Source organism: Neofelis nebulosa, chromosome 3 (genome assembly GCF_028018385.1).
Source record: "Neofelis nebulosa isolate mNeoNeb1 chromosome 3, mNeoNeb1.pri, whole genome shotgun sequence".
NCBI lineage: Eukaryota > Metazoa > Chordata > Mammalia > Carnivora > Felidae > Neofelis > Neofelis nebulosa.
Genome location: NC_080784.1, coordinates 174665644 through 174679763, shown reverse-complemented (window position 1 = coordinate 174679763; position 14120 = coordinate 174665644). Strand labels below are relative to the sequence as shown.

Genomic DNA, 14120 nt, shown 5'->3' with positions numbered 1-14120 from the left:
GATGCTAAGCCTCAAAAGGACTCTTGATTTTTTTTTTTTTTTTAAAAAGGCCTTCACCCCCTGGCTCGCTCTAAACATTAATATTATATACCTGGTCATAAAGCTAGAGGATTTTTAATGAGAGCTATTAAAGGGAATGGATGCCTGAGACAGTTTCCTCTGGTGAATGAAAATCAAAGGCTCATAAATACAACTTGTGAGGTTAGTCTTGTGGTTAGCTAGTACTTTAAATTTGTGATTCCCCTGATTATATGAGTTGGCAGGGGGACTATTGACTTTTTCTCAGACAAAACTGCACGGCTCAAAATTATGACTTGAAAAGAGTGAGAACCAGGATTCCTAAGGCCCCTGACAAGCTCCGCAGAACTGGGTTAAAACATTCCTGGTATATGAATGTCAGGCCTGGGAACCGCCTAAGAGGAAGAACAGGGGAAATACCATTTCTTCCCTATAAAAATGAATTTTGGCATCTGAAACAACCTTATGATTTTAATTTCATTAATCCAACAAAATTGTCACTGACCACACAAACCACACTGACCCACATTTGGTTAGTATCAAATGATCACTAAGCTAACTGCTTATTATTAGCCATAGGTTAGTATTTTACTGCTCACACCGAGAAGAGAAAGTCTGCATTTTTTTTTAAATTGAGTTCTTTAGGTGCATTCATTCCAAGTTTTCCTCAAGCTAGGGGTCCAAGTACATGCTAATCTAAGTAGATAAGAAAAGTCTCGGGAGCACAGTTCCCAGGAAATGCTGGGCACAGATCTGCATGTGGCTGCGATGCAGTTGCAGCGGGGGCCTGAGGCTTTGTTCAGTTTCCTTTCATTTTTGAAAACCGTTTATACACCAGACTTGAAGCTTCCCCTCATCTGACTTCTCACAAAGTATGAGGCAGCCGGCTCACTGGCTAATACGCCAGGAGCTGTAGAAATATCACTCATGATTCTGTGGTTTTCCAAGAGTCGAGGACAGGACGTCTCCCTGATGAAGGAGAGGACTTTGCTCATCTCACATTCTCCCTCTCTTTCTTTTTAATATGACTTGACAGCTTGAATTCAGAAGGAGGCTTCACAATTAGGAGATCGAACCACAGCGTCTGTGCTAACAGCTCCCTTAGCCGCTCTAATTAGGGTTCCCTTATTCCATTTCTGTTTCTCGGGAGAGGACAGGGGACTTTTTAATTGGGGCTATTAGAAGTTCTCTTTACACAATGACAGCCTTTGCTAAGTGAAAGCCCTAGCAAAAGCCATGCCCACTCTGCAATTACTCCTTGCAATTCTGAGGAATAATAGTATCTTGTCTCATTTAAAAATAAATCTGAAGCTGATTCCTTATTGCTTTCTCTCCTCTGCCTACTCACATGAATTTCTTCTTGCCAATTAGGCAAACTTTCCATTATTTAAGGAGCTAGTTTTGATCATGACTGTCCCCTGATAGTAAGACATATTAAACTAGATTTCATTTGCCCACAGCTCCTTTTTTCCAGATACAAGGCCAATCTAAATGAGCTCAGATCGTTCGATCTTGGGTCTACAGTGGAATGGTGAAGCACTGGGATTTTCAAAGCCATGCTCTGTCTGCACATCATAGAACTCACCTGAAATGACCCGCACGTTCAGTGTTTGCAGTTTCTCAGAATCCTTTCCTTTTAAGAGAACAAATGTACGTTCGTATTTATGACCTATTCCAAGAACAGAAATTAAATATTTAAGTGATAAACAACGACATTCTTAATATATATTCCCCATGTTGACTCAAAGGATTACCAAGGAAAATGGGCCATTCACAACAGGGTCGGGAGCCACGAGACATTAAGAGCTTTCCTTATTAAGTTATTTTCCATGAGCAAATACAGGTTCTTTCTAAAGCAAGCGGTTTCTCCACTACCATAAATGCCATCATGCCGTCTCCTCTAAGCAAAAGCACCAGCTGTCATGTATAGGATGTTATTATTATTTACATTATTATATATACATAGATATGTACAGAATATTTAATGCATCTTGATTTTTTAATGTCTATTTATTTTGAGAGAGAGAGAGAGCACAGAGAGAGAAGGAAACAGAGGGAATCCCGAGCAGGCCCCATGTCATCAGTGCAGAGCCCGACGTGGGGCTTGAACTCGGGAACCATGAGATTATGACCTGTGCCGAAATCCAGAGCCAGACGTTGGATTGAGCCACCCAGGCACCCCTTTAATGCATATTTAATGTCCTAAATGGTGTGATATTTTTTCATTACTTTACATGCTTGGTTTTGTAAGACAAGCCTTCAAAAGTCACTAAGCCTGTCATTTGGGTAGATGTTCATAAGATTTTCACTCCCTACTATTGGTTTCTTTCTAGACATTTTCTCTATCTAGCTACTACTATCTCTCTTTCCTGATATGCAATTATATGGAAAAGCAGATCAAGAAACTCAAAACCATGCACTATTTGCAAATAACATGTTCATTTAAAATAATATTTTTAAAACCAGAAAGACCTCTGAGGTGCCTGGTTGGCTCAGTTGGTTAAGCTTCTGACCCTCGATTTTGCCCCAGGTCGTGATCTCACAATCGTGAGATCAAGCCCCACATCAGGTTCCACGCTGGGCATGGAAGCCTGCTTAAGATTCTTTTTCTCCTTTTCCCTCTGCCCCTCTCCCACATGTGTGCATGCACTCTCTCTCTCAAAAAAGAAAAAAAAAACAATAACAACTAGGAAAACCCTAGGTATTCTGATATTTTATTAGCTGTATAACTTTGGAAAAACCGTTTAATCTCTCTGAGGCTCAGGGTTTTCTTCATCTATAAATGAAAATAATAGTACATACACTGTTTACATACTTTGAGAAGCTAGTAAAAAAAAAAAGCTTGTGAAAATGCTCTGAAAATGGTTATTCTACAAATACACAATGTTGATGATATTATTATATATTAGCCTTATATACTACAGTATCAATGGTAAGACTTGATATGAAACTGCTTTCAGAAATACCTGCGACAAATACATAGCCTAAAGAGTTAATGTACCTTCACCCCAAACTAGGGGCAACCATTTGTTCTGCCTACTGAGATGCCCAGCACAGCCTTGCCTGGCAAAGAATTTAAGAGTCTTGGGCGCCTGGGTGGCTCGTTTGGTTAAGCAGCCGACTGTTGATTTCGGCTCAGATCATTATCTCACGGTTTGTGAGTTCAAGTGTTGGGCTCTGCACTGACAACGTGAAGCCTGCCTGGGATTCTTTCTCTCTCTCTCTCTTCCCTTCCTCCATTCATTCTCTCTCTCCCTCCCTCCCTCTCTCTCTCTCCCTCAAAATATATAAATAGACTTTAAAAGAATTAAAGAAGAGTCTTAGGAAATACTCCAACCATCCCAATACTACTCTCCCTTATTGAGAACTACTATGCACTAGACACTGTGATAAACTTCTTCTAGAACCTCTTTAACTCAATCCTTACCTGTGGGGTAATGGTGATTATTCTTGTTTTACAGAGGGGAAAAGGGGACATTTAGATCTAGTAAATACTTTGCTCAAAGTCACATATCTGATGAGTGATAGTACTAACATTGTATTCTGTCTACCTATCTCCAAAGCCTCTTCTCATAATGATACATTTTAGACTGTCTTTAAGAGACCATCTACTCATATTGTAAACTATCGCTCAGGTGTGCTATTCAGCCAGTAAAGGCATGGACATACCCTGGAAGTGTCAGTGTATGCATGGGTACACACCCGAAGGGTTGATATATGTGTGAGTTCATGCCATTAGGGCTACCTGAGCAGTTTACAGTCAATGTCCATCCTGATAGATGGATGCCTGAGTCATACTAAATTTTTTTTTTTTTTTTGAGAGAGAGAAGAGAGTGTGTGTGTGTAAACGGGTAGGGGAGGGGCCCTAGGTGAGGGGAGAGAATCCCAAGCAAGCTCCACACCCAGCACAGGGCCTGATGTGGGGCTTGAACTCACAACCATGACATCATGACCTGAGCCAAAACCAAGAATCAGCTACTTAACTGAATGAGCCACCCAGGCACCCCAAATTAAATATTTTTAATATCATCCCTATTGCCTGATTTCCAATCACACGTTTTAGCTTTGCCCAGCCAAAAATCTACTGACACCCTTCTACTTATGAAAGAGTGACTCACACACTCATCACCTAGAGCCACTCTGCTCAAGATCTCCAACTCTGAAATTCTTTATCCTCACTCCCTACCCTTCTACCTCTCTTCTGCATTCACTTTCACTGAGCCTCTGCTCCACCTCCAGCCCTTTTGAACTCCTGCCTAGCTTCGCCTCCCCTCTATTCTCTTGTCTGAGTAGAGAAAGATACATGAAGCTTCTTGAACGCTGACACTGTGTCTCACTTATGCTTCTTTTCCTTGGGTAACCTAGAACTGCCACTGACACGCAGTGGGTGCTCAATAAATGGCAAACTGAACTTTAAAAAGAATGTACATCTAGGGGCACCTGCGTGGCTCAGTCAGTTAGGAGTCTGACTTCAGCTCAGGTCATCATCTCGCGGTTCATGAGTTCGAGCCCCACGTCGGGCTCTGTGCTGCCAGCTCAAGGCCTGGAGTCTGCTTCGGATCCTGTGTCTGCCTCTCTCTCTGCCCCTCCCCCACTAGAACTCTGTCTCTCTCTCTCAAAAATAAACCTTAAAAAATTTTTTTCAAGAACGTAAATCTATACATGAGACCCTAAATGAATTGTGCCAGACAACAGATTTACTCCTCGATACTTACTCTGCCACTTCCACACTCTTCTGTGGCTTTCAAGTATTTTGTGGATAGTGAGGATGAGCAAAAATATAAAAACGACTAGAACTAAAACATACCAAGTGATCTTCATGGAACAAGTGAAATCTGCAAAGAAAAAAAATGCCATAAAAATACAATAAAATGATACAACAGAGAGAGGCCATATGGCGGTGTGGTTGTATTCTAGCACATATTCTAGCCTTAACTGAAAAGCTAAATATCTAACCATCACTGTTACAGGGTCATTTGCTCTCCTGACTTCTTCCTTGACATATTAAATGGGTGTATTAAATGAAGAAATTTGACCAGGGAGCTTCCATGGGTTCATTTAGCTCCAAACTTCTAGGTTCAATTTCATTCAGAGGTTATGCCGGCAGTAGTTGCCAGGTAGTTGCTATCACTAGGCTAAAACCACAAAAAGCAGAGTCCCAGTATCAGGGCCATTTGTAATTAACAGGTGTGACCCTGGGCCAAGCAGCCAAAAATTATGTCCTCAAATTGACCAAGATGCAGTGAGCATAAGGAAGATGGAGAAGAAAGAGAAAGACAAAGAGAAAGGGTTGGAATGAGGCATATAAGAAGAGGTCAAAGCAGATAAATAGTCAGACTCCCCTTTCTGCACAGACTTTCATTGCAATGATCAGATCAGGTGCACATATTAATTAGATAGTTACCCTAGCCTACAGAAAAAAAGCTTGTTCATTCAAATGACAATGAGGCTCATGGGAAGGATAGACCCCAGCCAGCAACAGTTTAGCACCATCTCCTTTGGTGCCATAAAGACACTGGCCAACTGACCTGGGAATCGGTGACATAGCAGAAGGTGACCTCATCATGTCCAAGACATAGCTGTCTACTGACTTCCCAAGCCACCCTGTGGACCCTCCTCTTTGCACACAAAACACAGTACTTACTCAAGTTAGCAGGATATATAATTTGTTTATACCCTTGGATGTTTGCCCTTGTGGGGTTCAGGTTCATGATATGGGTACCCCTTTCACAGGGGCCACCCCCATGGGCAGATGTACATTATATTGTCATCCAACATTTATTTAGAGAAAAGACTGAATGGAGAAAAGATAAAAGTTGACTAGAACACAGCCCTCAGCAACTGCCCCCCCCCAAATCACCCCAAGCCCTTCAGCTGCAAACTTGCAGTCCTTGCTCAGCAAAGTAAAAGTATGCAGGTAGCCGGAATGGAAGACTTACAGTGCCAGCAAGAACCACGTTGGGCCCAATGGCCAAGGTGTCACTGGGCACCAATCAAGCTATGAAAAAAGAACCACGCATTCACCAACTTTATATAACAATAGCAGAATGTCCACAGTTGGGGCCAAGCCTGCCTGTACACCCACCAAAGCCCCAGTGCAAATGCAGAAGAATGTGTCTCCCCACATCCCATGCTGCCCACTTACCCCCCATCCCTGTAGTCATCTTGGAAAGGATCAAGGGGGAACAGAGAGGAATCTGAAAAAAGTCTGAAGAGACAAATTTACCAGATTGGACTAAATTTAGTTTCACCCCCTGGTAGATAGGGCTTTTAAGGGAGATCAAATTAGTCTCTGCACAGCAGAGTAGAATATGAATGCATTTTAAATCTTCTACGCATGACAAACGGATATACTTTTTCCAGAATACAATACTACATACTTGTATACCGCTGTTATCTTGCTGAGTTATGGACACAAAAAAGTAGTCAACTATGATTTCACTTTGACTAGCATTTATCGATTTTTTTCATTAACACAAAAAAATTGTCTTAAAATCATACTTATGGAAGTGCTTATTTTTCCTTTATGTTTTAGAAAACATAAAAAGCAATTAGATGGATACATTGAAAGAAATATAAGTTTTTAATATTTATAATGCAAACCTCTTTATCTTTCAGATTTCATCATTGTTATGCAGTCCTTCTAAAGCCTACCTTCCAATCTCACTCCTGAACCCAAGGGAACTGACCCCTCTGTTCAGATCTTCTCTCTTACCCTATACACACATCTTGAAATACCCAACTAACTGCAGAGGCTGTAGGGCCCTGCAGACTAACTCACAAGAGAAATTCCTTTGAAGCCTCATATTTTACTTTAAAAATGCATATGTATTATATAGTTGTGTTTGCTTTAAGATATATATAATATTTTCTAAATAATTATATCTGAAAAATTAAAGCTTTTAAAGCATTCTAAGGCAATATGAAAGGCTTCCATATATCTGAAATATCAAAAAGCACAGCAACTTACTCTACCATAGCACCTGTCACACTGAATTTACTTGCTTGACCACTTTACATTCATCTATTTTTGTGTCCCTAATGTTAGCACATTGCTTGGCATACAGTAGGCACTTATTAAATGGTTATATCATAAAATGTTCTCAAAAGTAGATTTTATGGGTGAAGTGGGGTACACTGCTTAGCAGAAAGGATCAATTCTGGCAATTCAGAATAGGGTACCTAGGAAGCTAATAAGCTTAAAAGGGAAGTAAGATATGTGTAAGTTTTATCTTTTGGACTCCTACCTTTCCCTCAGAGCCATCCAGTGACCCAGAGTACCTAACCTGCACCCTGCTTATCTCCACGCTTTGCATGAAAAATCCGATTTTATCCAGTCCTCATTCTCAACTTTAGGAGAAAACATGTTAAGTCAATTCACAATAAGGTTTTCACAGGCCATCACAATGTACATGAATGTTTACCTTTAAAAATAAATTTCACCCTTTAATACCTAGGTGTGGTGGTGTTACATCAAGCACAGCTAATAGGCATGTCCAAAGTTACTCTGAGGCCTTTCTAGTGCCCCTCAAATCACAACCCACAGATGCCTCCTCAGCCTCTGGGTCCTGCTAGACCCCATGAAAAGCAAAAAATAAACAGATAAAAGGGCTAACATTCTTTCCAGTCATACTATTTCATCAACAAAATTCAACTATTTAACTTTTAGTGCAGTTAATGTGTTAGCCTTTATTTAAGTTTGTATCCAATTCTCTTTCCCTCTAACTTCCTTAAATACATACTTTTGACATCCTTTTCTAGGTGCAGAGAAATGTGTGTACAATTATTCAGGTATTCCATAATCCTACAAGTATGGTTCATAGACTTTTCCTCCTTTGGATCTTCTTCCACAATTGCTGACGTTCTGGTGCGGGTTTTAAGATTACATGTAATGTTATGTTCTTCCAAGTGGTCAACTATAGGAGCTACAGTGAAGTTAAAATGTCGACAAGGTGAATGAAAGTCATTTGCCTTCATTTCCGTTGATCCTTTCATGGTAAGAACTAGGAAGAGATTAGGAAAATGTTATTTGCAACATAGTAATATGTAGTAAGAAAGCACACACTACTCAAAACTAAATCCCTTACTTCCTCTACAAAGTAGAAATGAGAAGCTCCCTGCACTAAAAATAATGATTAAAGTGCTTACATATTTTAAGATTGTGAAAACCAGGTGACATTTGGGTTGAAATAGAATTGAGGCATCTCAAGGAAAATACAAACATTTCCCTGATGATTTGTGGGACACATTATAATGCTCCAAGCGAGAAATGCCTAGTTATGCCCATTTTGAATCCCTGGTCAGCCAGAGAAGAAGGAGAAGGAGGAGGAGGAGAAGGAGGAGAAGAAGAAGAATGGGGGGGGGGGGTGAAGAAAGAAAGGGAAAGGAAAGAAATAATGCAAGGAAAGAAGGAAGAAAAATAATAAATTGATTGCTGTTGTTCTAAACCACTGAGTTTTGAGGTAAAATGTTACACAACCATAGCAACTGGAATAATTTATCAATGCACTGTTTGACATTTCAAGGAGGCAGAGAAGTAGCATCTATGAGTTACCAACCCTTAAAACACTTCTTAGTTCTCTATCACCATAAAGGTGTTTTCCCAACTTGCTTTCTGGTGAATTTGACCTAGAATCCTGCAATAGTTGCAGCACTACTTGAATAAGAACCCAGAAAAAGATACCTCTTTTATACTTCATCTAAAGTCAATACCAAGAAATCTCATTCCCATTCTGAAAGAATAGAAAAAATGCCAATATGGAGAGATACAGGCAGCAGTGTCACTGAATAGGTATAAATAATAAATCTGATGCTTGGGCCTGAGGCCACTAGTGTATTTTATGACTACAAGTGAATTATTTAATTTCTCAATGATACAAGTTGATTTGATTTAATTACATAATATATATTCATTCTCAAAATAGATGTGAGATTCAGTTAAACATTACACATAATACAGTTATTCTTTTATTTTTTCATTCTTTAAACAAATATTTATTAAGCATCTAGTGTTAGGCATTCTGCTAAGATCTAGAAATATAGTGAACAAAGACAAAGTCTCCAGCATCAGGAGGCTCACTGGATAGTTAGGCAAGTGAAAAGACAATTCATATTCAGTGGATAAATGTTAGGTAGGACTAGGTACAAATGTATCAAGGATTCAATGACTCCTTAAGGAATCAAAGTTTGATTCTACTGTGAGAACCTATAGGTTTACTTAGACTTTTTTTTAATTTTTAAAACTTCGATACCTTTGAAGAAAGCATGCTAAATAATCTTTTAACCATCAGATTACATAAATTATGGTGGCATTTTGATGTATTTTAAGAATAGATATTTTGGTTTGGTAAAGTAAACCAAGAACAAGTAACGTCCCAAAGCCCTGCAAGCCACTCATCAAGAGCCACACTGCTGATTGTTCCAATACCACTGGATTTAAAATGGAATGGTTTATTACTTTTTTATTTTTTTTTTTATTTTTTTTTTATTTTATTTTATTTTTTTTATTTATTTATTTTTTTGGTTTATTACTTTTTTAACAGAATAAGGTGGTTTATCCTTGACAAATTTTATTATCATTTTCTCTTTACTTTTACCTTTTGATGTTTGTTCCTGAGAAATAAAATCCATGAGTTTTGTGGACTCACAAGCCAAACATGAGGAGCACATTTTAAATTCATTCGTGATGCCTTGGCAAATTCTGGTGAAGTTTTGAAAGTTGGAGTGATTTAGAAAGATTCCCATAATAGTCTGAGTTTCTCTTATTGGTTTCAGAAAAGTCACAAAAGAAAAATTTAAAGAGGGGAGTGAATAGTTGAAATTAGGTTGTAAACACACTTCCAGACATGATAGCTCCAATATATTTCCTATAAAAGAAAAAAAAAATGTGTTTACTATGAAATCCTGAGTTTTTGTCATTCAAGTAAATACATAACAAGTGCCTGGTTTTTCTTAGGCAGACACAGTATATTTCAGCTTGTCAGTGACAAGAATGTTTTTACATGAATTAACAACATCTATTTCATTTAAATATTTCCTTTAAAAATTTGTCAACATTCCCTATTAATTTTCAGGGAAGAGAAATTGAGAAATTCTTGGAAACCTTAACATTTAACCGTCTCTCTTCTGGGAAAGTTTTAATGAACAAACCTTGGGTTCCTCCAAATCCATCTGTCCCAAAATAGAGGTTTAAGTCAATTGCACAGAATTGGACAGGGAATGAAAATCTTGAACAGTAAGTCTGTATTAGTTTCTAAGGGCTGCTGTAACAAATTACTACAACCTCAGTAGTTTAAAACAAGAGAAATTATTCTCTTGCAACTCTAGAAACCGGAAGTTCAAACATCCGTTTTATTGGTCTGAAATCTGGGTGTCTGCAGGACCACTGTCCCTTTGAAGGCTCTGAGGAAGAATCTGTTTCTGGCCACCCTCTTCCAATTTTTGATGGCCATTGGCATTCCTTAGCTTGTGGCCACATCACTCCAGTCTCCGTGTTTCTGGTCATATTGCTTTCTCCTCTGTCCTGTCTTCTACTCTTCTGTCTGTGTCATCTCCCTCTGCCTCTCTTATAACATGTTATATTGGACAATTGTGATTGAATTTAGGTTCCACCTGGGTAATACAGGATAATCTCCCCATCTCAAGATCCTGAAATTAACCATATCTGTAGAGACCTTTTTTCCTTATGAGTTAACACAAGTTTCAGGCATTAGCACGTGATATCTTTGGGTAGCCATTATTCAACCTATCTGAACCTCCAAAGATGACATTTAACAGAGTGACATCCTAATTTTTATTTTTGCCTGAAGACAAACATTAGATATGGAAATGATGGTATAAAAGAAAGAACATTGTATTCAAAATAAGACAAGGACTCTAGAGCTATATCTGTTATTAGGCAAGATACTTGGACAATTTACTTAATCTCTGTAAGTCTTGTTTTGTTATCAGCAAAATAGAGATAAGACCTCTAGATCCTGCTAACCTCATCAGGTTATAGTAGCATCAAGTGGTATAGTACATATGAAAACACTTTTGAAATTTGTACAGATGTATATTATTTAAAATTCAAACCTATATTCCAAAGTGAAAATTAAAAATTCAACTTTCATTTAAGGTAGAATTATCTGTGAAATAATTCACATAAGTAATTAAAACTCACTATATAAAAACTGAGAATCCCTATTTAGCAGTAATGATCATGTAAGGAATAGGTAACCTCTCTCTCTCAGGTATTCCTAGTGTGACAGTCATTTGCTAGTAGGAAAAAATAACTCAATTGTCCCTTGATGTGACTTTCTTTACCATTTCTCATATAATCACATAGGGCAAAATAAATGTTTTAATTTTTCAAATAATGTGGAGTATGATGAAAGAATTACTTCAATTCTTACAGTGATTACTACTAGTCATACATCTTGGCTCAATATTAAAAGAAAACCAGGCTATCGATTGGTATTAAAGAATTTTTTATTTGTGGAATTTGTGTTTTAATAATAATTCCATACATGTCTCATTACTGATGATTATATTTTTATTATTTAATAAAATTAGAGGCTTGTTTTCAGTCCTCTACATTTGAAATTGTTTCTATAATGATTCACATGTGATTTCTAGCTATAAACACATTTCATACTTGCACTGCTATAAAGGGTTTTTTTGGGGGGGGGAGATGATATTTTACTCAAATCCACAATTTTGTTAACATATTTGTTAATATATTTATAAACAATGTTATGATTGAATTGTAACTAATTTTTAAAACTATTTTCTTCAATAATAATGTCACAGGAAGGAGAAAGAAATGTACTATCTGATGTAACACTATAACCTATAGTTTTTTTATACTATTAAAAGACACAAAAACATCTCTTGCCATGTTTCCATTTTACTTACTGGCATTTTTCATCTTATAAAATTTTCCATTTCTTGAATTTGTGTTCCTATGAACACAAATCTCAATCTAGATAGAGAAATTTTTGCTGTCAATATTACAATCATCTTATCCAATAAGTGACCAACTAGGCTTTCTTGAATTAATGGTATATCCTTTATATATGACTATGAGGTAATTATGATGGTTTTTAAACCTTAGTTTTAAATAATTCAATTGGAAAGGAAATAAATAGAGGATATATCCTTCCCTGGTATAATTTTAAGAAATATTATATTGTACTCAATCATTTTTGTTATCAGGTGGCCTATTTTCTCATCTCCATAAACAAGGATATATGAATTTAACTACTGCCATTAATGTTGCTGGCAGTGAGACATCTAAATTCTCACTCCCAGAGATAGAAATGCATTCCAGAATTACTTCAGTACTATGACTGCAATCTCGCAGCGTAAGTATATAGAATATTAAGTAGAATTAGGAAAAAACATTACAGGGGCACCTGGGTGGCTCAGTTGGTTGAGCCTCTGGCTCTTGACTTCAGTTCAGGTCGTGATCTCACAGTTCATGTGTTCAAACCCTGCATCAGGCTCTGCGCTGTGTCAGCACAGAGTCTGCTTGGAATTCTCTCTCCCTCCCTCTCTGCCCCTACCCCACTCATGCTTGCTCTCTCTGTCTCTGTCTCTGTCTCCCCCCTCTCAAAATGAATACATAAACTTAAAAAAAAAATACATTACACTATAGGACAAATGCCCAAGTCAAACTTTTTTTTTAAGAAAGCCAGAGAGTAAGGCTATAAAAACATCAACTACCTTTATTTTCTTTTTTAATTTTTATGATAAAGCTTTATCATATATAAGCATATGTAAAATGTGTCGTGTCAGTTGAAGAATGATAAAAATAAACACCCATGTATCTATCATGCAGATTAAGGATATTAATATTACCAATATCTTTGAAGCACCCTATCCTATCCCTTCTCATCCCTACATATTCGTTTCCAAGAGGTTAACCACAATCATGAATTTTGTGTTTATCACTCCTTTGCTTTATCTTAGAGTCTTTCCAAGATGTACATATTCCTAAATAACAGTGTTTCATTTAACATATTTTGGAAACGTGTTTGTGTGTGTGTGTGTGTGTGTGTGTGTGTATACACATATATATATGGAATATACTATATGTATTCATCTATGACTTACCTTTTTTGTTTAATATGTTTTAGTCATGTCGCTGCATATAGCTATAGTTAATTTAATTGTCTGTAGTATTGTTTTGAATGAATATACCACAAGTTGTTTATTCTTCTGACAGTAAACATTTGGATTCTTTCTATTTTTATTGTTATGAATAATGCTGCTATGAACTATAGCCCTCATACATTGCCAGTGGGAACATAAAATAGTGCAACCACTTTGGAAAACAGATTTCCATCTTTTATATGTTAAATATATACTTCGTATATGACCCAATAATTCTACTCCTAGAAATTTACACAAGAGAAATAAAAATACCTATACATGAATTTTCATGGCAGCTTTTTTATTTGTAATACCCATGAACTGGAAACAATCCAAAAGCCCAACAACTAGTGAATATATAAGCAATTCCTGGCATACCTTTATAATGGACTATACTATTCAGCAACAAAAAGCAAGAAAATACTGATCCAAACAAAACATGTACACAATGAAACTCAAATACATTATGCCAAGGGAAAGAAGCCTGATACAAATGATTACATAGTTTATTATCCCATTTATGTGAAATCTTAGGAAATGGAAAAATATATTGACAGTGGGAGAAGGGTTTTTCTGCAGAGGAGAAAGAGGGACCTTTGTGGGGTTTTAGAAAGTGTTATATCTTGATTGTGGTGGTAGTTACATTGGTGTGAACATTTGTGAAACCTCGAACTATACACTTACAATTAGAGCATTTTATTATATGTAAGTCTTATCTCAGTAAATTTTATGTTTGAATAATGCTATTATGAACGTTGATGAACATATCTGCCAGTATAAAAATACAGAAGTTTCTCTAGTATACATACTGAGTAAAATTGCTGGGTTTTCAGTATGTGTATCTTTGATTTTCCTAGAAAATGCCAAATTGTTATATGAAGTGATTGTACCAATTTATATTCTTTTGTGTGATGTGTAAAGGTTCCCATTGACAATACATATTGGCCAAGGCCTTTCAAGTTTTGCCA

At 37.1% G+C, this 14120-nt stretch overlaps 1 protein-coding gene across 6 annotated transcripts in view; it reads right to left on the bottom strand.

Moving 5' to 3' along the window:
* The window catches only part of TMEM156 (transmembrane protein 156), a 52274-nt gene that overhangs the window by 16071 nt on the left and 22083 nt on the right, over nt 1–14120 (bottom strand). For 3 of the 6 annotated variants that reach the window (XM_058722858.1, XM_058722861.1, XM_058722863.1), the window contains exons 2-5: nt 9615–9884; nt 7761–8021; nt 4734–4853; nt 1604–1687 (exon numbers count right to left, since the gene is read on the bottom strand). In XM_058722858.1, the coding sequence (XP_058578841.1) occupies nt 1604–1687; nt 4734–4853; nt 7761–8021; nt 9615–9884 (735 nt within the window). The remainder of the gene's footprint in view (nt 1–1603; nt 1688–4733; nt 4854–7760; nt 8022–9614; nt 9885–14120) is intronic. The other 3 variants (XM_058722859.1, XM_058722862.1, XM_058722864.1) reach the window with 1 other exon arrangement.